The sequence below is a fragment of the Drosophila elegans genome, unplaced genomic scaffold, assembly GCF_018152505.1.
Source record: "Drosophila elegans isolate 14027-0461.03 unplaced genomic scaffold, ASM1815250v1 contig_814, whole genome shotgun sequence".
Lineage (NCBI taxonomy): Eukaryota > Metazoa > Arthropoda > Insecta > Diptera > Drosophilidae > Drosophila > Drosophila elegans.
The window spans coordinates 3594803-3622521 of NW_024546167.1; the positions used below are offsets into that span (position 1 = coordinate 3594803).

A 27719-nucleotide genomic window follows, 5' to 3' on the forward strand; every position below is an offset into this window, starting at 1 on the left:
CAATAGAGTCAGGTATTTGGGTCAATTTTCATTGTCTTTGCTGCGAGTTGTTTTATTTCGACATGCAAAACAGAAGTGACGCAAATTTAAGGTTTGCCGGGCAAAAAAAAACTGTTGCATACCGCGGGACTCACGAAGTGAAGACTGTACTTTCAGAACTCAGTTAATGAGATGCAGCTACACTTCTTTAAGATGCAAAGAAGCAAGTGCACACAATGAATCCAAGAGGTACAGTGTCATAACGTCCTTTTTTCGGCAGGCTCGTTTACTTCTAGGAATGCTATTGGATCCAATGTCCCTCAAATTTGGCTTCGGTGTCACAATTGTGTGTCCTTCTCAAGATGAAGAGAATGTAGTGTTGCCTTCAAAGCTTTGTTGCTGAGTAATAGTAGTTCATTCCTTACAGTTGACCACTTTTTGGAATGGTGTGAGCCGTGTGCATTTCGCTTTAAGTGGGTCTGTACTGTGTCTGGTTCTTGACGGAGTGGTATTCGCTGTAGAGTTGCTGGGCCTTGTTCTTAAAGTTGTTTTTCATGTCGTGTTTGAGCTGCTTAATCAGCCCCAGGCGAAAGGATAAGTTTTCTGTGAGGATGCTCATCTTCCTCTTGTACTCCGCCTTGGCGGACCTCTGCAAAATGGCCGCGACCACGGATCGAGGAGTCTTTCCCGATGAAGTGCTGCAATGGATATGCTGTTAACAATCAAAATCAGAGTTAATATAAACATTATCTCCTCACCTCGAACTTGATAAGGTTGTGGCTTGGCTGAATTCCATAAGCATTTCCATCCAGTTCTTCCTTTTCTGCTCTTCCTTAATAATATCTTCAGCTTCCTTTGCGTTCATCTCGTCCTGCAATCTCTTTTTTTCCTCCAGGGCCACAATGCCATTGAAATATTGTTCCATATCCTGTCTAATTTTTTGCAGTGGATCGTTTTGCTCTTCTTTTTTAGTAGACTCCTCTGCAGCTATGGTTTCCATTGTTTTCTCCGGAGATTCCAGTTTCTCCTGAGTTGGTGGCAAAGTATTCTCCAGGTCAGGCTCCGATTCAGCAGTAGTGTCCTGTGTGTCCTTAGGGATGACTAGATCCTTGACCTCGATAAGTTCTTCATTTTCCTTTTTTCCGCTCAGGCTCTCCAGGTTTTCTTCGCCTTGCTCGTTATCCTTGATATTTTCCTGGTTCTCTTCCACTGCAAGTGTTTTATTCGAATCCGTGTCAATTAACTTTTCTTGACTTTTTTCCTTGGATTTATGTAGAGTGTGTTTATCAGAGTCTTCATTTATATCACCGTTTTCTTGCTTAGCTTCGGAAATTGTGTTATATTCTTTTGTCTGGCCTTCCTGTTGTCCTTGATTCTCTGCCACATCCACTTTTGACTGATCCTTTTCAATGTCATTGTTCATTGGGTCAAGTGAGTCTTTAGAATCTGACAAACGCATTAAATATAACCCGTCTTGTTCTTTCTGTGCACTTGCTGGATTCATCTTGTCTGCTGGTGATGTCATTTCGTTTTCCAAAATTTTGGTCTCTTCCATTTTGCAAGCCGAAATTTTTGTGTTTATTGGGAGTTTTTTGTTTACACAAAAAATTGACCCGTTTTCACTCACATCATTTGATGACTGACTGGGCTTCGGGCTGGCAGTTTGAAGAAAAGTTCAAAGGCTAATTTGACCCTTGACTTGTTTCGATAACAGTAAAACAAAAGGCATTCTGTGTTGAAATCTTCAAAGTCGAACCAACTTCGTTCGCAGCCCGCGGCATTTGGGATCCGAATCCGGCCACGAAAAGCATTTGCCACCCACAAAAGTTTCCCTTCGAGCGCCCCCAGGTATTCCATAAAAATAAAAGGCCAAGAAACATAAACATAAACAAAGCCGGACAGCATTCTTATCGCCTTCATTTATTATGCAAAGTTTGCTTGCCTCCGAAAACTCCATCTGCATGCAAAGGGCTTAAAACTGGAGTCAGGGTTAATCAAGGAACACATTCATCAAATTACCACATAACACGAGGCCACGCCATGCAATGCTACACAAATATTTCCAATATTTTTTTTAAATAGTGAGAAATTATTATTACAGAAAACATGTGCTTTCTAGTAAAAAAATCATCACAGCATAAATTAAATTTTAAAAACAGTAGAACACAATTTGGTGGAGTTTTTTCATATCTGCCAGCAGGCTGTAAAATTTTAATAAGTTTCCTTTCGCGGTAACGGCTGTTCCTATATCTAAGCTCAAACCTCTCGTTCCCAACTGCCACATTTGCTGCCTCCATTGCTCTGTAGTCTATAATGCAACATTTGCGCAAGTTTTTTTTTTCGTAGCATAGAGATGGGTTTTGTGTCTAGACAACGAAGGGCTAGGCAAATTGGGGGTTTCAACTGCTTCTGCTGCTGCTGGTGATGCGGCAATTTCGCCCCACGTATCCGTCTGGAGCGATTGTGTGTGGACTGAGATTTGGAATACAGTCAGCTGGCAGTTTTGGGGGCTTACGTGGCTAAGCAGGGCCCGAAGGAGCCTGGAACATGGTCTGCATGGCTAATAAGCCGCTGCAGCCAGGTCTGGAACGCGGTCGAATGGTGGGATCGATATCTAATCCAATATACTAAGAAAACGATTTATTCTTTAACTAAAAAAACAAAGGGGTTGAAAAAGAGTTAATGCTCATAGTTAATATTGCACAAGTCATGTAAATATGATTAATATATTACTCAATGTACATTCATAGGTTTTTATAGACATTTCCTTATAGATATATTCAATTTTAGTGTAATAGTAACCATTATCCATTTATATTTAGCATTTCAAGTCAAGTATCTTATTGAAAATAATTTTCCGGTGCATATCTATTAGATGTTAACTAAGCACCTTTGTAAAATCTTAAGCTCAAGTAAACAATAGTTTTACATAAATTCTTTTTTTAACGTTGTCTGAGAGTCTCAAATTTTTGGGCATGGTCTTTTGATCCCCTTATGGCAGCTCCCATTTGAAACTTTGGCTTTTCGTCTTTGCTCTGCGATTGGCATGCACATTTAAGCCGCCACACTAACCGCATTTGGAGCAGCGACCCCTCAAAAACACCCTGTGCCATGCAATCAATGGGAATCAATGTGCCAATGAACTCGTCAATGAACTCGTTATCAACAGCTAATGGAGCGGGTTTTCCAACGGTTTTCCAACGCTTTTCGACATGCGAGCACGCGAGCCGAAAGTTTCAATAGCCGTGCAGCGCATACCACGCCCCCTCCGCCCCTGTCGGCGCCTTTGCTTTGGCGGATCACGAAATTATTACAATTATTATTATTATTTTTCTTGTGCTGTTTATGCATATTTTGGGTCACGCACGATGCGGCAAACTGTCAGCCGGAAACGGAATTGATTATCGGCGCTACCGAATCCGGCTTTTAGCGGTTCCACTCCCCCGAACTCCTTGCTTTTTTTTTAACCCCTGCTCCGGGATTTTTATCTGTTTGCGTGCCTTGTTGTCGTTTGCCTGTTGTGCATTCCAAATTCGGTGGCATTTAATGACTTAATTTAGCCGGCTGGTTCGTTGTTGTGGCAGAAAATGCAGTGAAAATCGCCGAAAGTTACGGCAAGCCTTACCAAAAATTTAACATTGTGCTCGTTTTTATATAAAGCATCTAAGTAAATTCCTAAATATGCATTAGTTTACAAAATACAGCATTACGTTAAGAAATTAACGCCCTGACACAATTAAATTAAAGCCCATTAAGATGGATTTTCTTAAATTTAATAAGTTGAGTTTCTTGAAAACTTTCTTCACGAAAGTCAGCACACATTCCAAAAACTATGCATCAAATGAAATTGTATTTATTTTTAAATAATGAGACCTAGATGGCTACGAATCTCCTAGTACTACTCCATTTGGCAATGATCTCAATTTAGTTTTCAAAATTCCCTCAAAATTGTATCGTAAACTCTTTGGCTGGTCTTTTAGATTTTGGTAAACCAAATGTCTGACAAAAAGGCGTAAGTTTAGGACTGGCAGAGAAGGCCCAAAGTTAAGCCATAAATCCGCTTTAGTTGGTTCTAGCTCTGGTCCTTTTTTGGCCACAGCTGGATTGAATACAATCTTTTCCTTTTCCTATACTTTTTTTTTATCGGAACTTTTTCATTGTGAAGATCGTCGTCCCGAGGCCACCAACCAGGGATGCAGTTCAGCACAGCCATGGGCACCCCGGAAACTAAGCGCAAGATGCTCCTCTATAGACGACTTCTGAGCCGCGAGTTGGCCCGAGATGGCATAAATGCCCAGGACATTGTACGGCCGAGAAATCGGAGGCTCCGGGAACAGGACCAAGGAAGATTCCCTAAATCCTGAAACCGACTTGATTCAGCAATTTATTGGCAGAAGAGTTTACGTTCACACATTCAAGAAAGAGTCCCAGAAATAGTTTCACTTTTCTTGTTTATTTCGGCCTTATATTAAATAAATTTGTTTATAAATACGATTTGGAAAAATCAATATTTTACAACCAAAATGCTGCTCGACTACAGCCAAACACATCAAATATAGCCCCATTAAAAATAATGAACTATTGAAATAACAATATCCAAGCCAAATATAATTACAACAGCCTCTTGAGCTAGTTTGTTTTTAACTATAAATTATTTTTCCAGTTTGCTTATTAAATTTGGTATCCAACATTGTTCACTACCGACAATTATTACAACCACTTGTAATGAGTAACTGCTGCAGCACTGGCAATTGGAAACCGAAAACAATTTTGTTTAGCCAGTGCACTTTTTGCGGTTTTAACAGTTTATAATAAAGTGTTTGGCAGACACACACAACAATCCAAATAAATAACAGAGGCATCCAGCGGAGTCACCATCGCATCCCCTTGGTGACAAAGATAAACACAATAAAAAGCAAACCGTTGAGAGTGGCGCAGAGGCTTTTAATTGCCATCAGGCGCCAACTGTTACCATTTGTGAACTCAGTCAACTTTTATTTATTTATGTAAATTTGTTTTGGCTTTTTCGGGATGCACAACAATATTTGTCGCCGAATTGGCAGAAGCGAGTCCAAACTTTGACCGTTTTGGAAACGAAAGCACCGACAGTTTGATGGCTGAAAAAACAAATTGAAATTGTTTTGACAATTGGCGCAGCATTGGTGTAAAAATTGCTATGGACAAATGTTAGAAAGGCAATATGCGACGGATCATGGCCTAACTAATTGGCAAGCCAACATAGTCCCCAGTGAATGGAGAACTTTGGCCATTTGCGGCATACACACTTAATACGACAATTGTTTTGGGAGCCACAACAGCAATTTTATTACGTGCTCTCAAAGAATCTCACGTTTCAGGCTTATGGCATGACAATCGGTTGTGTAGCTGGCTAAAAACATAATTTCAACTTAACAAAATTATTAAATAAATGTTGATATAAAATAATCTCTAGCGACGTATAGAGAACATTTTAAAATTGTTGATGGGCAGAGGCTCAACTTCGGAGAACACTGCCTTTTCAATCACCGAGCGAGGACTGCCTTTGTGCTGCAGCCAGTATTTCCTAAAATATTTCTCTTATTTATTGCTAGTCTTAAGATCATGATTAAATAGCCCACTCACATGTCAGTCATTTGATCTAAGGATCCTTCGAGCATTCCTTGTACTGTTCCGCGGGTAGTGTTCATGCACCAGCCAGTTATTCCCAACTCTTTGGCCTTTTTTTGGGTATGCTAGAAGTTTAAAAGTGCTCTTATTACAAAACTAAATAAAAGCAAAAACAAATTTATAAGGCCCTTACCTTGCGGAAGAAGACACCTGATGAAAAGTGTATTTTATTTAACAGAGTATAAGTGATTTTATGAAGGCCTTTTCTTACCCTGCACGCGACCAAATACTTCAAACTGGCAACAAAAAACTTTTGCTTCTACTGCATCTTTTTGAACAGTCTTTGGCGATGATCTCACTAATTTTGGAGTCGTCGATTTTGACTTAGTAATTTGGCTGCTCATCGTTAAACAAATTTGCTAAACTTTTAAGACTTGTTTGATTTATAATCTTCGAATTACCGAATGAAACTGTTTTCGAAGGTATTGTGTTTAGGTATGTTGAGAGAAAAACTTTCATCATTTACCAGTTGTCGAATTCGTCTTCCATTAAAATTAACAATACTTTTTATACGGCAATTTGGCAGCTCTGATTCTCCGTCATATCGACGCGAACTCGAGCACTTTTCCGCCGCGAGTGAAGACCTGTCCGTGCGCTTTTCCCTTAACCACTTCCGGTTCGTTAAGTTTAACGGCTGGCCAAGAAAAACACAACTCCAGAACGGGGAGCGGGAAAACCCGAAAGGTGGCCAGAGGAGCAGATGACGCACTGTGGTGGGGATTTCGATGTTCGCTGGGTTCGTTGAGTCCGCCGCCTCAGTGAAAACTTCAATAAAACGTTTGACGCCGGAGGCGAACTGACATTTTCCATTAAGTGCAGACAGCAACCGAAAAAATGGAAACAGCAGAATGCCAGCAGTTCATTTTGGCGAGGGGGGAAGGGGAAAACTTTTATATTCCTGAGAGTTTTGTGGTGTAGTCACGTGTCGGTCGTTCTTTTTGTTGGCTGTTGATTATGATGATGCCCTGGGTTCTCCGGCCGCCAGTTTCCTCCTAATGCGGCCCAGTCACGGGAGGATCCATCTTCGGCTCCGACTCCGAATAATTGAAGCTGACCAAGTTCTCCTCATCAAAGTGCCATCAACAGGCAGCGCCGACTGCCCCCTCAAGGATGTGGTAGCTCCGCTTTCCCTACTATCAGTTGGCCTGCCACTTTTGTTAAAATAACATTTATTTTGAAAATATTCGCAGAACGCTTCCATCGCCTTTCTTTGGCTGCCAGCTCTTTGGGGACATCTTGAAGTGTCGCCAATGTGGAAAAGTAATCAGAAAATATTTTGCCAGCTTCAGTTGCAGAACTTTTTAAAGTGGTGCTCCAGTCGAAAGTTGGATTTGAAGAGCGCCACTCGAAAAAGCCGCAGAACTTCCAACTTTAGCTCAAATATTGGATTAGCAAATTGACGTTTATGCAATTTGATTTACCTACCACACTGGGAAAATTAAATTTGCAGCCATCGGCGGCTTTTCGAACCATTTCGCAGCGCAAATTCGTTACAAATTGCTGACACAATGGAAATTTGCATAAAATTTCCATATGCATTTGTCGAAAGCGAAAGGACAAATTCGGTTGAAATGGGTGCGGGATTTATGAGCACTCCTCAGGGCTGGGAATATTCCCGGGCGGGGCATAAATTTAATGGCCAAAAAACCCGGACAGGTGGGGCGGACCAGTCCGAAGTGTAAACAAGGCTCTTAATTTGCATTCGCCGGGTTAGCAGTTAATTTATTTGCAAGTCGCTCCAAAAAAGCCGCAGTGAGCTGGCTAACTTCTTTCCGCCGCCCTCGAGCTCTCAACCAATTTTCATTAACGCTTATAAATTGTTGTTTATGGCCTCCCACTCCGCGGAGCGATCCAAAGCCTCCCAAAGGGGATCGTTCTGTCTGGGCTTTTGGACTTCATCTCATATTCATCGCCAGAACTCCATCTTCCGATTTTCTGCAGTTGGTCCTTTCTCACTGGCCCTCGTTTTTGTTTCCGTTAATAAACTTTTGCCATTAGCCTGGCTGCCTGTTGGTGTAAATTCTGGGGTTTTCGGGGATTCGGCAAATCGAGACAGCCGGAGAAAGGGATATGTCTAAAGATGAGACCAAGTTTTCACTTTCACAACGAGCAAACTCGTTGATACCTCTATAAATTCCTGTATAGTTTCAATAGTTTCCCTTTCTGCCTACCTGTTCTTATCCATTTGCACATCAGACTTCAATGCCATAAAGCGAGAAATATGTGCAGGAAAAGTGAAAAACTTGTGGCAGAAAACCTGCCTCAATATAATTGCATTACTCGTGGCTGTCGCAGTTGGAAAAGCGAAAAAAAAAAAACGAAAATAAGAGAAAAGGTATTCACATACACATTTATATACAAACATATAAGTGTAGTGAAAGCCGCAAGGACCACAGGACCGCATTGAGACCACAATCCTCACCTTGGCAGGAGATCCCAACTCGGTTTTCCCAGCAAGACGACTTTTCATATTTTCCCCCAAACCCGTCAAGGCGTGAATGGTTTTCTTCGTCAGACCTTTTACACAGCAAAAAATATTTAAAAACCCACAAAATACTTTAAATTTTAATATTATTTTTATAGCGAACACTGGGCAATTTTTGTGTTAGTGACCTACAATTTTAGTGCTGTTCTCCAGCATATATATTAATAATATTTTTCTCTGTAAGCACACAGAAAGGCAGCTCCTTGGGCTGGCAAATCCTTTTTCTTAACCCAAGCGTGCACATATTTCAAGTGTGCTTAACCCACACTTAGTCTCTGTCTGAGAAACTCCATGCCCGCCTGCGAACCCGTGAAAATCTGCCATCTTTGATGTGGTCTCTGCACCACAAATCACCAGGGCGGCAGTGTCTGGAATTTATGCGCCTTCCCAAGAAGCTCTGAATGGGCCCGTTCCACAAAATGTGGTACATAGAGTGTGAGCGTGGCGGTTATGTCTGTGATTTGGCCCAGCCACGCCCTAATCTGACACTGATGTACAGCATGCTATTGGGCGGCGACTACGCATTCAAGCGCACCGCTCCGAGATGCGATGAGTTGGGACACTTGGGAGCCCACTTGGTCGAGTGGCTACGAAAACCTTGGACACTCGACTCGGCAGCCGCGACAAAACAACTTAGCCACTAGCTTTTCACATTTTCCCATTCATTTTTCATCTTCCACTGCCAAGCTCACTCTCATATTTTCAGTTTTTTTTTCGGTTTTTCGGGTCTTGAGTTGTGTAAATATTTTTACAAAATTATTTTACGCTTGATTGGAACATGAAACGGAACAGGAAATCACTTATGACATTTTGCCCTCCTCTTTGCTGGTGTGGCTCTATTGATTTTTGATTTAGGGTTCAGTAACTTTGTGGGTGACAAAATGATGTGAAAAAGGGGAATTTACTTAAAACTCCAAATAAACAATTTGCTGAAGAGTTATGAAATAAGTAATGCTTCTTCATCGATTTAAATCAAGCCTGAACCAATAAAATGTATTTTGTTAGACAATTTGTTGTTCCAAGAAGAGCGAACTTATCCAAAACCTTTTAAATCACTTATGGTAAACTGAATCTTACAATGTCGAACATGTATTTCTAATGCGCTCAAAGTTTATAAATTATCCGCTCTCAAGTGCCGACTTCGGCATCATTTTCTCCTACAAAGTCGCTTTTCCACTTGGCTCCTGCTGTGTGCCATGTTTCGAGTTGCCAAGTTGCCACCAGGATGCCGACAGGATACAAGGTAGCATCGGCAAGTGTATGTGTGTCCAGGCGAATCCATCCTGCAGCAGGCTCGCACAATAAACTGATTGTAACTGCAATCAGTTAGCAGACAAAGCAACAGCAACTCGACTAGAGCCAACTACAAAGGCGACGACTGTTTGCCAAGTTGTAATAAAGTTTGGTAAACAAGTTGCCCCACACACTCAGAGATCCAGACTTGAGTACACAATAAGCAGCACGAGCTGCCTGTAAACCGAGAATCCCAATCTGGGAGCTTCCACTCGTCCCCTCCCCTCCCCCCACAATGCCATTACACATTACTCGCACTCCAGCCTCGAACTTATCTTAAATTCTAATGCAATTGCAGGGGGGAACTTTTTCAGGTGTACTCTGCCAAGATTTCAAACTAATGCTCTATGTATCCTTTCACTTCCTTGCAGGTATGTTCCTTCCCGGTGGATCCGCCATTTTGCCATGCCATGTGTGTGAAAGTGTGTGAGTTGCAAACAAATGCATCGCTCTAGCCCACCGTTCTAGTACTATATAGATAATAAAGTACTCGTACTTGTACTCGTACTCGGCAATCGGTTGCCCAGGCTTTCAGCTCTCAGTTCTCAGTTTTCCACTAAAAGCTGAAAAATGGTATAGCATGGTTTCTGGCGTGCGCTACGTGACGCTTATCAAATGCATCGGATCCCGAAACCAGAGAACATTTTCAGGAAATAAAAAAAACAATCGGCAACTACATCCACAATTGGTGTGCTCAAATTTCCTCTTCATTGCTTTAACGATTTTTGATCGGGGGCTTTTGTAAAATCATCGATGTGGATACAGTTTGATGCTAAATAGTTAGCTTTGTGATAATTTACAATTACTAAATATTATATGGAAAATTGAGTTAGTTTTTTGAGTTTTTAAGTTTCTTTCAAGAGAGCGTTTTTATTTTACATAATATTTAACTTTGATTTACAGCACGCAGCTTGTTTTTTGTTTTTAAGAGATTTTTTTAACGTTAAGGTGAAAGTTTTTTTGAAAACATTAAAAATGTTTTATATTCTATTCCCTATTTTCTTCCTTTTCGAATTTCAAAACAAAGTTTTGTATCATTAGAATTATTTATTTAACCATTTACTCTGGTTATGAATTTCCATAATGGTTTAATGATTTAGATAACTATTTGTTGGTTATTTCATTAATTTCAGTATCATTTATATTAAATATAATTTATTGAATACTTAACGAAATCAAGAAACCATTTTAATCATTTTAAAGCTAAGCATTTTTAAGAGCACTCAGTATTCGTCTTGTGGGTTTTCCATCCTTTCAGCTACGATGTTTTCCTTATTTTCTGCGCAGTGAATCAGTTTTGTAGCCTTTATTCCTGCCGGCTCTTGTTTGGCAGTTGTTGTGCTGTTCGCCAGTTTGTTTATTTAATGCTATTCACTTATCCTGCATGTGCAGCTCGACTGTCTGACTGACTGGCTGACTGACTGACTTGCTGCTCACTTCTGACTGAGGATGAAACGTGCTCGATTGCCGGGCTAAGAGGCATCGCATGGCTTCGCCTGCAAGTGAGCAATTCGAGGCTCATTGCGATTGCCGCATTCATTAGCCAACTTAACGCCTTTAATTAAATGCCTCAAGACGAAGGACCCTTCCTTCCACTGTCTCTAATTCGAAGATTACACGATGATGGCATTCCTAATTACTCTCTGGCCTTTAATTCCATGCCCATATTTGCTAATGCAATTATTCCGCATAATTATGCGTTTATTGAACAAATGCAATCGTTGCAGTGGGAGGGAAAAGTGGAGTAGTGGTGAGTGGGAGAAAGGGATACAGTTCACAATGGACAGAGGCAGACAGTTAGTCAATCGTAGAAATTCCATTTAATAGGCCCTCCAGGCAGCCTCTGTTTGCCATCAGGGGGATTCCCTCAGCTCACATCCCTTGGGATTCATGGATTGTTTGTTTGTGCCCATCGCCAGCTGCGTGCAAGTTTGTCGGCCACAAACGAAATTGCATTATTGGTTAAATATTTTCGGCCAGCTGCGGATTGTGTTGCCTGGCCAACTGCAGATCGCCTCCGAATAGCAATTGCGTTTTAATGGCGTTGGCTTTTCTGCGGTCCAACTTGGCGCTGCGGATGCAAATCTGCTTATGAAGTGGCCCACAAGTGGAGCTGCAATAATGATGTGGTGCTGGTTATTTCGGTAAAATGTTTGGCTAACGAATTGAAGTGCCGATAGAAGTGGAATGAAGAATAAACATTGTGGTGCATTCAATGATGTACTAATGAAATAGTTGAGTTAAGCATTCAAAATTGAATGGTGTTGCCTTATAAAAGTTCGTATGGGAATGATCAAATTATTACAAAACTATGTCTTGTGTTAAATATTGGTAATATTTCGTTGCACATAAAAGATCACAAGACATAACCTAAGCTAGACTATTTAAAATTACATAAGGTTAGGTAAGGTTCTGACTACGTTCTAAATTTAAAAAGAGTCTTTCAGTCAATTTAAAGTATAACAACAACTAAGGACTTCAGTTGTTGAAGTGTAAAAAAAACCTACACTAAATTATGAAAATGTAAACTTAAAGCACTCACTAATCACTCATTTTATACCCATAACATTTAGTTCATCTCAATTGAAACCACCAGAAATATTGAAATATTCCCTTGCCAAAACTATTTGTGCATTTTGGCCACATTTGGATTTAGTTTTGCTGAGCGGAGCACAATAAACGGTCAAAGGCAAAACGGAAGTTTACGCTGTGCATCAATCGAATAATTTGCCAGGAGGGGGGCTCATGTGGCCTGCACTTCAATTGACTCAAAGCGCAGAGAAGAACAACACACATTCCGGGACGAAGTCTTCGGAGACAGATGGGGAAATTGTCTAATGAAGCAGCTGGATCTCCTTTTCGCTTCTCTCCTATCTGGTATTCATGAAGTGCAAATTGTGAGCAAAGGAAAACTCAACGCGAGTGTGAGGATTAGTGGCGAGAAGGGAATTGCGGGGCGGTAGGTGAGTGGTGTGAAACATGCGGAAGTAACATGAATTTAAGTGAATTTAGTGAAAGAACACATCGGCAACAGATCAGAAGGAGGAGAGGACTGAGACCAAAAATAAGACTGCATCGGGCAGACCTTCACTTGGTCCCTTTCTTTTTTCGATTCTGCAAAATGGCCAATATAAATCTTTTCTGGCACACTAGTAAAAGCGGACTGCGACTTTGGCATTGGCTTTATTATTGGTTTGGTGTTTTGGAGCTCACTTATTAAAACTTGTAAATAGAGATGAGACAAATTTAATAGTTTTCGGATCATTAGAGAATGTAGTGAGTGAAGTTATTTAAAATATAAAAAGCCACTAAGCTGAAAGCACTTAGAAAGACTTAGTAATTAAATGCTTAAAAGTCAATTTTAAAAATTTTAATATTTGTTAGGAATTACTTACACTAGTAAATAAATTATGCAATTCTCATACTAAATATATTTGTATATTTCTTTATATATATATAGTTATAACATGTTTGCTGCTCAACCCAAAGTTCGATGCAATAACTGGGCCAGCATATTGGGCTTTTGCTTCTGTCAATATAATATCTGTTTTCGTTCATGGTCATATATCAAGAAAGTACTCATTTCCACACATTAAAATAGCTGCTGCCCATAAATTTCAGAGAGTGGCAATAGAGAACTGCTGGGGGAAGTGGAGGGAGGGGCAGCAGGCAAATGGCAAAAATGTTTTTGGCAAACTGCAATTTACTGCACATATCGCATCAATGCCCTGCTACGATGCCCGATACCCATCCATTGCCAATCCTCGACTATTGTCCATCCGCTTCATTGAAATTTACATATTTTTCCACTCAAAAGGCAATTGAAATGGAAAATGCAGTAAATTTCCATAAAAAATATATATGTGGCTCAGCAGTGCTCGTTATTTATTTACCACACTGACTCAAATAAAGCATTGCAACTGCAGAACTCCGCCCGCTGCCAAACGAGAGACAAATGCCAGATTTGCCCAAATCCCCATGATTTTGCACTTTATGCTGCTGCAGATTCAGAAACTGATTCATGTGACCCACTGAAAAGCGCAATAAAAAAGCGAACAACAAACTATTGCTTATCACTGCAGCAACAAAGGGAGTCAATTGCCGCATATCAGGTCCAAATTTATGAGCCGCGATTATTCATGCAAAGTGTTTTGGACAACCACTGTCCAGAGTTTGGATTTGGCAGTGGGTTGGGTCCAGCTAGTGATGCGGAGCGATTCCAAATCAGTGGCTCTGACATTTTATTAATTTTTATAAGTTTTATTTTAACTGAATTATGGGCACAATATTCTGGAGTTTTTGGGAATATGCTTGTGAAGCTGTTTAATTGATATTTTGTTCTATATTTTATTCACTATTAATCCTTTCTTTTTTATTTATTTTTTGTCAATTTTTTTATGTCTAAGCCATCTGCCTAACTTTCTTTAAACTAAAAGATATATAAATCATTTTATTTAATTCATATTCCAACTTGTAAATAGTTTATAAACCTAATAAATTTTACTCTTATTGCTTAAAATCAGACAGTTTAAACTGAAGTTGAGCAAATATAATAGTTTTGGCAGAGCAAATTAATTAATAAATTAATTAAACAATTTAGCTTACAGCTTGTGTAATTGCTATGAGGGTATTCGATTGAGATTCGTTGAAATAGAGTAGCACACAACGCTATCCCTATTTAAATCGCCTACTGATCGAGGTGTGTCCAGTTCCATGTCCAGGTCTTAAGAGGTCTTGAGAGTGAGTGCCTCATCGATGAAGTCGTGAGGTGGGCTGGGTCGCTGGATTGTTGGGTTTTCCGATTGCTGTCATGTTGGCACGCATGACTGGCCAAAGCTGCTCCGTCGTCGTCAGCTGCAGTTAATGCATCCGTTGGAGCAGTAGTTTGGCACCCACACCCACACCCACAGCCACAGCCGAGGAACATAACCGATGTGTGTCGATACTCTCGTAGCAAATGTCATTAAAATTGCTCTTCATAAATCACACAGAAGGCACACACATTGGCAGAAGTAACATGTTGCCGTCGAGATCGAAAGACGAGGCAGCAGCGCGAGCATAACCTCATTTTACGGTCCATGAACCATAGAGCTTCCTGGCCAAAAGGGGGAACTGTGGTGGCGAACGGCTCCAGACATTGACTATTTCCAGATTTTTAGGTTTTTGCCAGCGACTGCAGTTTGCCGTTGAAGTGCAGTTTGATTGTGCCACATGCTCAAAGTGCGTTATGATTTTTTGGAGGGCCTGCCAGAAGGTAGCAGCTGGTTAAACTGCAGCCAAGTTAAGGGGACGCTGCAAAGAACCTTCGATTGAAGTGCCACGAAATGCTGGAGATGGCAGTCAGTGCAAACTTCTTTTTGTACTTTCCGAACTTTGGTTTCCATGGCCCTGATTCCCGAAATTTCAAACTAAAAACTGTATTCAAACCCTTAAAGGTAAAGCGACATTTTAGGCAACACCACTTTAAAATCAACCCAAATTAAAACCGCAGATAAAGGGACCGTCGGAACAATAAATAACAATTCGATGTTCTTATCACCTAATATAGCCTCTGAGCCAGAACCATAAATCAAGTAGACCCTCCCCTGGCCACCCCAAATATCCCTTACAGATGGTATTGTTTTCTGGAGAGTGTGAAATCTTAGAGTTTGCTGCGTGAATAATTAAAATGAATTGCTTTGGGTTTTTCCGCCAACCCTCCCCAAAAATCGATCCCACATTATAGCTTTTTAAAGTTATCTGCCCAAAAGTGAGCGAAGGGGGGGAGATGTGAGGAAAAGTTTTCTTTTTCTAATATTTTGATGGCCCTCAAGTCAAGGCAATAAATAAATTAACACCAGCGGCGCTGATGATGCACATCTCCCCTCCAAAAAAAGAAAATAAAAGATGAATGAAATGTGTGTGCGAAGGGGCGTATTTAATAAGCTTTATGATCTCTAGATTTCGGGTTCCGAGACTCCCAACACAACCATCTATTTATATTCGATCCATCGAACGCCAAAGTGTGGTGGCAATTTGTTTTGTGATTGATTTTCGTTTTGTCCGTTTTGTTCACTCTTTTCATCTTCGGACCCCATTAATCAATGGCCACATTTTGTCTCGCTTTGCATACTGCAATTTGTTCCGCTTCTGGATACGGGGTTTTTTGTAAAAAAAAATGAAGAGAACAGTGCTCGCACTCGGTGTGCGTAGTTTTTGGCTGCCACTGTTTGGGATTTATGACCCTTCAAAATGCAATTAAATTTAATTGAAGCGCGAACAAAAAACTCACCCAATTGCTCGACTTTTTCACACTTGGCCAGCACTTTCGGGATCGCGCATACGCCCCGCTGGCCATTTAATTAATGGGTTAAATGTGTTTTTGCAATTGAAGGCTAGCAAACAGATGCAAAAAAAAAGCAACAATAAAATAAAATTAAATAAAACAATAAACAATAAACAAATTTCTGTTGTTTCGGTTTTCTCCTTTGTTACCAGTATATCAGACAGATTTTTCAAGTGGTTTCTCCCAAAGTTAGCAAAAGTTTTGTTTGCTCTTTGCCTTTTGCCAGCTTATCATTCATTCATTTGCTGTTCTTGTGGCAGGCCATGATTTATCGGCCGATTGTCCCAACATAGCACCTGCTTGGGGCATATTTAAGTGCAATTACCTTTTATTTGCATTCTGAGGTGCGAAAATTTGCATTTAATTATTTATTGTTGCTGCATTCGCAATTGTTATCATCTGCCGTTGGTTTTTCCTTTTTGTGGTTTGTCCAGCTTGTTGCGGTTTTTCCTCTGCGGTTTTCCTACTGGTATGATAACTTTAAAGTTTTACTTAATTTAAGTCGCATTTACTTTGTTGCATAGGATTTTTGACAGCACCATTGAATCGATTTATCCATTTGTTCTTTCTAATCAAGATTTTGGCATTTGGCAGTTGAGTTATGTAGGAACCCACTCCATCAGATGCAACATTATGCCCACTCAACCAAAAACCGCAAAGCCTGAAAATCTCTATTCATATTTGCGTTATTCTCAGCCAGAATGGCAAAAAACGGCGAGGAATGCTCGGCACTCACTCAGTTGATTTCATCATTTCATCATTTCATCATTCCATCAGAAAAACATTTCAGCAGAGCAGCCGCAATGAAGTCTTGTGTCAATATTGACGCACGAAATCCTTTTAATTTTTGAAAAAATATTCACATTTTTGGGCGGGATTTCCCGAGGGGTAGGGCTGACCCAAGCGTTTTTGTTTAATTGAAAGCTCTGCAAACAAGCGTGCAGTATAAAGTTAAAGGCGGGATATAGGACTTGTCTAAGCCTCTAAACTTATTAAGTTTTGATTGCAATTCGCAATTCGATTTACAAAGAGGCAAAACTTTGCCGCCGGGTGGCTGTGGCTTTGGCTGCGGCTGCCGCCTTTTTAATAATGCCGAAGGTCATTAATATTTCAATAATGCTGTCCGGAGTCTGCTCTGCAAATGGCAGTTTGAGTTTATTAAGGCATAACGCAGGACGCCTTGGCTTTGTGTTTCCTCTTCCTGTTGCCTGCATAATTGACTTTGTCGCTTTTTCCTTTCGCTATTATTTCTCATCAGGCTTTCAGCCCTCCCTGTCGTGTATTTATTTTAGTTGGTTTTTATGAAAGCGAACGTCCGAGTAGTCAGACATGATTTATAATGCTGCTTTTGCCTCGTTTGCCTCGTTCGCCCCGCTTTTCCATTTTCCCATTTTCTATTAGCCCGGTTCCAGTACTTGTTTCCCTTGTTGTGGTCCTGGCCGCTTAACTTGTCCTTTTCAATTTTGCAGCTATCTAACCCGACTTGAACCACGTTTGCGCCATAGTTTCGCCCTCATATTGTTTGACTTTTTCACTTTGTCGCCTCATAAACATTTCTCCTTGAATAATATGTATTTACGGGCCACTTTTTATTTATTGAAAATATTATTATTTTTTTTCTCCATGGTTTTTGTGTGCTGTAGATCACGGTGCTCTTTCACTTGCAATTTATTGCTTATATTGGCAAACATAAATTATTCAAATACCAAGCACTTCAATCCTTGCGCCTCATGAATAATGCTAATTGACTGCGGTTGGCTTTCTAGTTTTTAGTTGGTTCTAAGCCACTGTTGACTTAATATGATTGTCTTTTTTCCAATTCTTTGGTGTAAACTATGTTCCGATTTTCCTGAGTTCCCAAAGATTAGGTGCAGTGATTCATGTCTTAATCAACTTAACATTACCCAAGTATACAATACCTTTATTCCGAGTCAGTTGTTGTGTTTCTTCCTTTCATTGACACCTGTCAAGCCTTCGGCTTCTTGGAGAATTCTCGAAATCCCCTTCAAGGCTGGCTGCGTAAGTCTCTCACTAAATCACATTTATCCAGCTGCCTGAAACGAAGAAAAAATGTCAGGAACTGCTGCCCTTCACCCGCAACAGACACAGACATTCGCTTTCGTAATAAATTTTCCACAACATTATTTACAAAAAACTTAAGCGACGTGATGCGATTTTTTAATATCAATATTTGCTATGGAGTTGAAGTTGAAGGCATAACAAAAGCAGCTAAGAGTATCAAATAAGCAGAAAATAAATGTCGTAGAAGGCCAATTCATGGAGCGAGTGAGTGAGTGAGTGAGGAGGCTCGTTAGAGGCGTGGCACCGAGGGAAAACGGGGGCAGAAAGGAAAAGTACCTCCACTCTTTGACTTTGACGATATGGCCGCCTAAATGAATCAACAGAAGTGGAGGCGACGCACATGTGGCGCTTGTTTCGCTTTTCCAACGTCGTCGGCTGTCAAAGGAAAAAGTGTCGCGAGTTTTCCTAGTCGGCTTTCCATTTTTTTCCTGCACGCTTCCATTTAAACCCCCCATCGACTCATTCATTCATTCATTCATTCGGCTCTCCTTTGGCTTTGGCGTGAGCCGCTTCAGTTCCGCTTTTGGCTTTTCGTTTATGGCTTGAATGTTATTTCGTTTCCGGACATCGAACCCAAACAGTTATCCCTTCGTCCGCCTCCCCAGAAAGTTGCGTCTGGAACTTTTTGGTCATTTATCAAATTTTCAAAGTCACATTTGGTATTGTCACGCTCGTTTTTCGTTCCGTGGAAATCGAAAAGGCTTTTCAGCGGAGCTACACTTTTGCCCAACGCCCCAGTGTTTTCCCAACCATTTCTTTAAATTGTCGTAGTATCCTTGTAGGTGTGGCGGAATGCCTTGCGTGTTGCCTTCGATAAAAGTGAGACGTAATGCATAAGGAAAGAAATTGGCAGAGGGTCACATAATGAGTTTCCATTTTATTTCCTTTTTTTTTCTGTTTTGATTAGGGTAAAGAGAATCGGACCGGAGAGGGGAAAGTCGGAATATATATGAAATAATAATGCGCCATGAATAGAAAGTCAAAAGTCATAGTGAACCCGCTAATAGATTAACAGTTTTCTGGTGTGACTTATAAAAATGCAAGTAACTTGTTACGAGCTTTAGTAAAAAGGAAGTTTTAACATTTTTATTATGGAATTTTATACAAGCGATTGATTTCTTAAGTCTAGGCCTTTAGTTACCATAGTTTCTTAAAATTGACACCTTTTCTAGATATTTCTTGGTAAATTGAATGAAGTAAGGCATTGGGCTAACAAAAGTAATGTGTACTTGGGCTCACCAGGATTTTCTTGAGACATAAAGGCCATGTTTAATCTCCCAAAGTCAGCGCCTTTGTCATCCCTCTACAAACAGCCTTTTCCTGGATATCTGCCGCCCTAAACATGTCCCTGCATAAATTGTTACTCCTCTTTTGGCCATGGGGAGTACCCCAAATAAGGCGACCTTCCACCCGCTGCTTGGTTGGCGCTACCAAATGAGTAATGGACAAACTTTATCACCTGCGCGAATGGCAGACATTAACATAAAATGCTACAGGAAAGAATTAAGCTGCATAAGAACAAAGGCGGCGGCAGCAATAATTTTTAATTTATTGCGGAATTTTCATAAAAACGACAGCAAAAATGAGCTGGATGTGGCAAAGGAGGGCGAACCAGATGATGACTGGCGGAGCCTAAAACAAATTATGAACGCGTGTCTCCTCCTTGGTGGCGTTTTTATGATCTCCCCGGACTGGATTTTTTCTCCACGCATAAATGACACGCGTTAATTACCTTTGTAGGTGGAGATGGAGCTGGAGCTGGAGCTGGGGATATCCTGCCAGGAGACGGATGGACATAATATTGTAATTAGTTGACAAGTCACGTAATTGTTGCTGTCGCTAATTTTTTACGGTCCATGGACGATTTTTCTGAGAATGCTATTTAATGATTGCTTTTTTCTGATTTATGAGATCACTTTTATCTAAACTGTGCAAGATAAATAAACAATATGTATTTGCTAGTTGGGTAATTATATAAATACACTGGTAGCTGTTAAATACTTTTAAAAATTGAGGCTAATGAACTAAATACAGTGACTTTCACTTCTGCTTTATTAGGCCACTTAAAATGCCAGTCACATTCAGAAAGAAGAAAAAATTAATTTCTTCTTTTCGAGCCCCCAAATGTCTTCTCTGCCGAACCCATCCTAATCAATATAATTACACTGGCTATTCGAAAATGTCGCACACGTAGCACGACGAAGAGAAGAAAAATGGGCAGGACTAAGTGAGAGCACGTAGCCAGGGAAATAATACACATACGCACTGTGGGCCGTTGAGAAATTGTAGGCAAACATTTGGCCAGACACAGAAAGTTTGAAAAAAGTGGGGTCCAGGGAGCAGAGGTCGTTCAATTGAGCCAAGTAATTGACAAACATGCCACATGCTACTAAACACAAATTAGAGAGGTCGAGGAACAGGACAGGGCAATCAATTGATTTTCGAGAGGCAGCGCCTGCAAATGGACCTGCCAGCGGGTCAAAATGTCAATTAGAAAGCTGCATTTACATTTTTCGTCCATTTTTTACTGGGTCGGAATGGCCAAAGAAATGAATTTTATGCAAATTGTAATTCCTGTTTTCGCTGCGGCTGCTCTTCTTTCCTCTGGAGTGCCATTTTATTTAAATGTGCTTAAATATTATTATTCGGCCAAATGGATGCCATTTTGTCGGTCCATAAAGACATTACGCGCCATAAAATAATTTCTTGTGCGTCGGTGGCGCCCTCTGTCGCCGGACACTTGGCAGGCTCCATCTGCTCCAGATATATTCTATAAGGGCAACCCCCCGCCCCTTTTTGCCCCTTATTTTCCCCCATATATTCCACATTTGTCAGTCTGGCCTGACTTGGGCTTGTAGTTTTTATTATCGGCCTGGTCCTGCGACTGAGCGGCTCGTTTATCAAGGGCGCATTAAAGGGGATCCTTCGGGTGAGAGGAGGGGGGGTGGAGGTAATCGTACTGCCATGTGGCGCCCTCCGCCGGCCGAAGTTGCCAAATTGCACTGTGCTGTTGTTGTCGCCTGCCTGCATATCCTGTCGGCCGCCTGACAAACGTGTTTGTTCGGCCAACAACAAGCGGAGCAGGAATAGAAACGCCAAAGGATTTCCAGATACGTATATCGAATCAGTCGCGCCATATTTGTTCTGTTTGGGGACAGGAGAGGGGTCAAGGGGTCAGGGGTCAGGGGTCAGGGGTGTCTGCCAGACTGCAACTAATATCCGTTTCCGTTGTAGACAAAATGTGTTGCCATTTGTAATGCCAAAGTGTTTCGGCGGGGCAGATGGCAGGACCAACATTTTGAATGCGAGAGCAACAAGCTCAAACAATTTGTTTTGTCTCGAATAAACTGCAAGAAGTGGCGAGCATACGTGGATTAATTTGTTATAATCGATTACAGTGATGGAGATCTAGGAGTGGTGGAAATAGAGGTACTTTGTAATGAAAAAACCAAGATATATAGTATTGGAACCTATTTATCTTTGCTTTGCAGGTATTTGGTCCAGAATTTCCTTATAATCAAATATTTCTAGATGTTGTTGATATATTTAATTAAATTAGTCAGAAGAAGTCTCAAAGTGCTTTATGGAATGCATTATTGTTTTATTTTCTGGTACTCTGCAATACAATAGCATTCCACAAAACTATTCATAGTTCCCCTTCCGCTTATAAACAAGCATCTGTTGCCAATGACAATTCGGGAATATCCGATAAATCTGCCAGGGACAGAGACAAATGGAGTTATCGAAACCTCATTATAATGGCACAATAGCAAACGCTGCAAACGATTCTGCTCTTCAAAGGAGTTGGGGAGTGAAAGCAAAACGACTCGGACGGAAATGCCGAGTGGCGATGAAGAGTGTGAAGCAATGCAATACATCAAATGTCAAAATGCACTCGAAAATCAACAGCCAAGATCGGGGCATTAATCACACTGTACAATTGACCAGCTGAAGGAATGAGGAAACGCGGGAAAAGCCGGAAAAGCTCTTGTAAGCTGAGCAAAAGAACTTTTAAGAAGATGCGCTGCTGCCATCCATCCCGAACATTGGATTGCCGCCACTTTGCAGAACAATTTTTCAAAATTAGCCAAAGCATCTCGCCGACGCCGTCTTTTCTTGGCCATTCCAGACAAGATGTTACCGGTATCTGGTAGGGGGTGAGGGAGGTGGGAAGTGGGTGGCGGTGGGTGGGGCAACCAATCGAGCACGTCGAAAACTAATTTCTCTTGATTACGCGACGTCTCACGAGGAGAAGGCAGCGCATCCAAATTGGCTTTGCCAACTGCCGATTCTACAGCGGCCTCTTCTGCCGTTCGTCTGGCACTTGAATTTTTGAAAGCTACACCGTCGAAAAAAACTGAAAGGGGAAAAGCTGGAGAGAAAAACTTACAGAAAATATTTAAAAAGTTATATGATAATAAGATTTTATTTTTATTAAAACGTAAACATAAGTAAGACAAATATTATTACTCGAACGTAAATTAAAAAAAACAAGAAAGAAAGCAAACTTCGGCAAGCCGAAGTTCATATACCCTTGCAGCTATTGCAAGAATTAAACATTTTTGAAAACATTAAAATTATAATTTACTTGCGTATAAGTTTAAAAACATTGAAGCTATGATGATTTGCAGCTCAATTTATTTAATATATTTTTATTGTTCCTATGGGAGCTATATGATATAGTCGTCCGACTTTGATGAAACTTAAACCGTAAATTGGAAATATTTAACCATTACTAAATGTCGAAGAACTAAACAAAAAATTAAAAAACAGAAAAGTTATAATTTTTTTTCATTTATTTCTCCGATTGCTCCTATGGGAGCTATATGATATAGTCGTCCGACTTTGATGAAATTTAAACCGTAAATCGAAAATATTTAACCATTACTAAATGTCGAAGAATTAAACAAAAAATTAAAAAACAGAAAAGTTATAATTTTTTTTCATTTATTTTTCCGATTGTTCCTATGGGGGCTATATGCTATAGTCGTCCGATTTTGATGAAATTTAAACCATAATTCTGAAATATATAACTATTGCTATATGTCGAAGAACTAAACAAAAAATTAAAAAACAGCAAAGTTATAATTTTTTTCATTTATTTTTCCGATTGTTCCTATGGGAGCTATATGCTATAGTCGTCCGATTTTGATGAAATTTTTACCATAATTCTGAAATATTTAACCATTGCTTTATGTCGAAGAACAAAACAAAAAATTAAAAAACAGCAAAGTTATAATTTTTTTTCAATTATTTTTCCGATTGTTCCTATGGGGGCTATATGCTATAGTCGTCCGATTTTGATGAAATTTAAACCATAATTCTGAAATATATAACTATTGCTATATGTCGAAGAACTAAACAAAAAATTAAAAAACAGCAAAGTTATAATTTTTTTCATTTATTTTTCCGATTGTTCCTATGGGAGCTATATGCTATAGTCGTCCGATCCGGCTCGTTCCGACTTATATACTACCTGCAATAGAAAGACAACTTTTGGGAAAGTTTCATGCAGATAGCTTTAAAACTGAGAGACTAGTTTGCATATAAACGGACGGACAGACGGACAGACGGACAGACGGACGGACAGACGGACGGACAGACGGACATGGCTAGATCGACTCGCCTAGTGATGCTGATCAAGAATATATATACTTTATAGGGTCGGAGATGTCTCCTTCACTGCGTTGCAAACTTCTGACTGAAATTATAATACCCTCTGCAAGGGTATAAAAATACTCACAAATATAAACTTAAGAAGGGAAAACAGTATAAATAAGACTTTCGTTTTATATAGTATAATTAATATATTTTTCCTTTAAAAAATGGAAAAAAGTCTCAAAAGACCTTATCGTAAAGAATTTATTGAACAATTATTACTGATAAGAAATTCATAAAAAATTGCTGAGATAAAAAAACTAAAAAATATATATATTTTAAGTGTAACTACATACCTCCCTCCCCTCCACACATCAATCGTCGGTGCCTGCTTACTGCGTAATGTCACTTGCGGCCAAAGCAGCGGCAGCAGACACGCGTCTCTCACTTAGCGACTGTCGCCGGTCCATGGATGCACTTTAAATGTGTTACTGAAAACCCATCTCTCAGCTGGGAAATATGAAAATCCATCTCCATCTCCAGTCGCCTTGCCCTCCGCGGATTGCCATCTTCAAGTGTCTGTCAAAATAATTAAATGGAATGGCCCCGAGACAAAATGCAGCCAAACGATGGGTCGCAGCTCATCTAATCAGAGTCTTTGACTTGACTAATGTTGCATTTAGGTTTCGAGGAGATTGGGATTGGTGCTTCGGAGAAGTGCGGAAATGCCAGTTAATAGGCGTAAAAAAGCGAGGGAGTTCTGGGGGAGATGTAACCATTTTTTATGACTATGACTTCGCCTTGATTAATGGAAGGTTACGTGATTTCTGGCATAGTTTGGCGATTAACTCGGGCCCTGGATGCGGGAACTTTGGCTTCCTCTCACTATGTTATTTTTGTTGCCCTTTCTCACCATGGTTTAATGAACTTTTAATGTGGGTGGGCAGGGGCTTTTAATAATAGTTATGCTGATGACGAACATACATATGACAGAGCCGAGCATGCAGGGACTTAATTGAAAATTCCAAGCCCTCATTGCGGGAAAGTGCTGTGATTTCAGAGCTAGGGCAGCTTAATGATTTAATGAAAAGTTTGAAGGACTGAATGGGGAAAATTTGCTGGATTTTAATTTAACAATACTTCTTAGAACTTTGCGTGAAAATGATTACATTGAAAACGTTCGTTATCAAGCCAATTAATTTTATCACAATCCCCAATTAAAAATAGTTTTACAAGTGAAACACAAACTAAACCCTAAACTTTCTCTCTCTTTTTGCAGGTATGTTATGCAACACTCGGAACGACTTTAACCTCGGCCACAAGGACCTGGCCTAACTGTCTGGCCTCTCGGGGTTACCCGGGGTTTCGGGCTGTTTCCCTGGGACATTTTGGCCCGCAACACCCACCTGCAGTGCCAATATTTACACACACTCAGGGCAAAACAACAACAACAACACACGTTCCCCCCTCGAGATGGACAAACAAAACGAAACGAGACGAGACGAGACGAGCAGTGATGTGACATGGTCAACCCCGAACGGTTCGACCTCCGACCTTCCGCACAAAACTCCTCATCGGTTAGCCAGTTGTTAAGCTGTGCGTTAAATTGCTAAAAGCCTTTGCAGGGCTTAAACTAAAAGCTTCCCGTATTTCACCGTTTTTTGAGGATTTCCCCCGCTTTTTTCACGTTGCTCTGTGGCTATTAATCAACTAAACGTTGCAACTATTTGAAAATGGTCAGCACAGACACACGTCCGCACACACAAACCGTCTGGTCAAAGTTGAATGTAATCAAAATTTTAGACTGGCCAAGCTCGTTTAAGCCGAAAACAGAAACACCAACGAACAACAACAGAATGTCAACTGAATTTTTCATGCTCTCTGCAAAACCTGCAAAAAAAAAGAGCTGCCGAAAATTCGTCGCACATGTTCATCAATCAAAGCTATAGCCTCTTGTTTTTATGGCCCACGCCTCGATTCGACCCTTTGGAAATATGCAAATATTGTGGAATATTTTTTATTCCGCCGTTTTTTGAAACTGAATCTTTAACTGGCGATACGATAGACAGAGATTTGCCAGCGATTTGTTTTCATAGTTTGCTGATTGACCGAGGGCAGTTAAGCGAAAAAACCAACTGCGATGCGGAATGTCCGTTGAGATCGGCCCAGCTCAACAAAGGATGCTAGCTAGCTAAACCCCCTCCACTTCCTGGGCTTTTGGTAGTGATTTTAATGCTCCGTCGCGCTTTTGTGTCATTGTCACCGCACTCTAATTGCGCTAACCATCAGCAGCACACCTCCATTTGCGACTGGCCCAGCAAAAAGCGTTGAAAAGCACTTGAGTATCCGAATAGTTCTCTTTTTTCAGTGGACAAAAGGCGAACAATGCACTCGTAATTGTATGCGGTTAGTGTGTGTTAGTTCCCATTGTGCCTACCCTTGCTTTGTTCTTGCCAGTCTCTTGGGCCGCCACTCGACCCTTTTTCTCTCAGTGTGAGGATATGTGAGAACTTTATCGGCTATTAAATCACTTTAATGGCTTTTGCTGCTTGAGCATCGCGAGTTGGGCTCTTTATTGGAATCGGTTTTGATTGAGTGTCATTCTTATTGAACTCGATGGAGAGCCAAAAAGATATAACGAGGTATCCGAGCAATGTGAATAAAAGTGATTAATCCCTACACACACGTTACTTAATTTAATCTTTATCCCATGATTTTAACAAATATTTGAGCAAATGTACACTTTTCTGAAATTATATTCCGTCATTTTGTTGTCTCGAAAAAATCTCAATTAGCTAAAGTAATTCTGTAAAATTAAAAATGTTTCTTAAGCTCGCAACTTACGAGCGAAAACCCTTGCCAAGTTTAATCCCATCCAATCTCAGTCGAATGAATACCATATGCGCTCGCCTCCATCCACATCTTTGCACCTTTTCGCTCTTATGCTAAAGTTTCCGTCTGTTTTTTGTTCCCCGCTTTTCCGAGTTTTCCCTTCGGCCACTCCCGTACCCATAATCCCCTACAAATGTGCTTTATCTTTGTGCTCTCGATGGGCCACAACTACGACGTGCAGGGGCACCAAAATATAAGCCATGCTGCTCATCACAACGCTCGGCAACAATAGACAACAGCCAACAAAAACAGAGGCCATGAATGAAGAATTATGAAAAACACACATAATTCATAATTCGTTTTTAATAACACAAGAGCGAGTGGGATCGGTACTTCGGCACACGTGCAGGAAGTCCCCGGAAAACACTTGGAAAACTCGAGGTGGTAGGGATAAAACCTGGTACAGTCTGCTTTAATCCCTTATCTTGGGAACGCTTTTTTCAGGAGTGACAAAGTTTTTCCCTTCTCCTGGCCGATTTTCCAGCTTTTCCCCGGCTAGACGCATTTGTCATTTTATTCGCCTTGCCACCTCAGACGGCGTCGTCAGATGTTTTGTATTTTAGATTGCATTTTTTTTGCAGTTCTCTATATTTTGCATATGTTTTGCTGATTGCTCCGGCGTCAGTTGGTGTTTATGGCGTCGGGAAATTGTTTATGGGAGCGAGACTAGCCACAGCAGCATAAACTTTGTTTACGCAGAACACCCAGAATGCAGTTCCTCCGGCCGCAGTGATTAATCCTCTGCATAATCGAGTGAACGACTTCCAGGAAGTCGCCAGGAAGTCCGAGTTTTGCCCTGGCAACCCCAGATTCGGATAAGCTGTCCTTAATCTTTCAATATCGTTAACTTCACAATGGGTCGCCCTCAAAGCGACTGCAATTGGGCACTTTATGGATCACTCAATGGTAGCTGCTCAGCCTTCCGCCTCGCCCTCAATATGAGCATATAGTACAGAATATATCGTAATCAATTTGGTAAACATCTGTCGATCTGCCTCAGCACGCGTTTCGGCCGTCGAGCGATGCACATTATCCCGCTTTGAAATGCACACGTCGCCGATTCCGATTCCCAGATGTGGCTTCTGTTCTCCGGAGGGTTGGTGTGCTGCTGATGACAAAACGTACGCCGCACATTTTTCAATACTTCCCCCCATCTTCCCTTGGCATTTGAAGATTTTTAGTTGCCTCTCACAATTCTCAGCGTGTCCCATTAACACTTAGCCTAACTACGTAGTTTCCTCCTGTTGCGGCTTCCCTTCTCCTTCGAAAATCAAGGGTGGTTTTAGAAACTCGAACTATTAGTATACCTTTCGGTTAGGAGAACATTTTGGCTCTAGTTGTAGGTAAACATATTTAACGACCCTTCCTGTTATGAAATGTTTAATGAGGCCCGACATG

The 27719-nt window shown here is 40.7% G+C and overlaps 4 protein-coding genes across 5 annotated transcripts in view; 2 read left to right on the forward strand and 2 right to left on the reverse strand.

Annotated features, from left to right (window-relative positions):
- LOC108135346 (E3 ubiquitin-protein ligase TRIM9) overlaps nucleotides 1-27719 on the forward strand; it is an 83845-nt gene that overhangs the window by 34920 nt on the left and 21206 nt on the right. The gene's annotated exons all lie outside the window — the stretch shown is intronic.
- Nucleotides 16-1632, reverse strand: LOC108135332 (golgin subfamily A member 6-like protein 1). Its single transcript, XM_017256023.2, has 2 exons — nucleotides 738-1632; nucleotides 16-677 (listed from the first exon to the last, which is right to left on the reverse strand). Exons 1-2 carry the CDS (start codon nucleotides 1532-1534, stop codon nucleotides 449-451), a joined length of 1026 nt encoding a protein of 341 aa, XP_017111512.1. The 5' UTR covers nucleotides 1535-1632; the 3' UTR covers nucleotides 16-448.
- On the forward strand, nucleotides 3856-4585 carry LOC108135334. The gene is made up of 2 exons (XM_017256025.1): nucleotides 3856-3991; nucleotides 4145-4585. Exons 1-2 carry the CDS (start codon nucleotides 3975-3977, stop codon nucleotides 4341-4343), a joined length of 216 nt encoding a protein of 71 aa, XP_017111514.1. The 5' UTR covers nucleotides 3856-3974; the 3' UTR covers nucleotides 4344-4585.
- Nucleotides 5280-6072, reverse strand: LOC108135333 (acylphosphatase-2). Its single transcript, XM_017256024.2, has 4 exons — nucleotides 5858-6072; nucleotides 5780-5796; nucleotides 5602-5711; nucleotides 5280-5542 (listed from the first exon to the last, which is right to left on the reverse strand). The coding sequence occupies exons 1-4, from the start codon at nucleotides 5988-5990 to the stop codon at nucleotides 5428-5430; spliced, it is 375 nt and encodes a 124-aa protein (XP_017111513.1). The 5' UTR covers nucleotides 5991-6072; the 3' UTR covers nucleotides 5280-5427.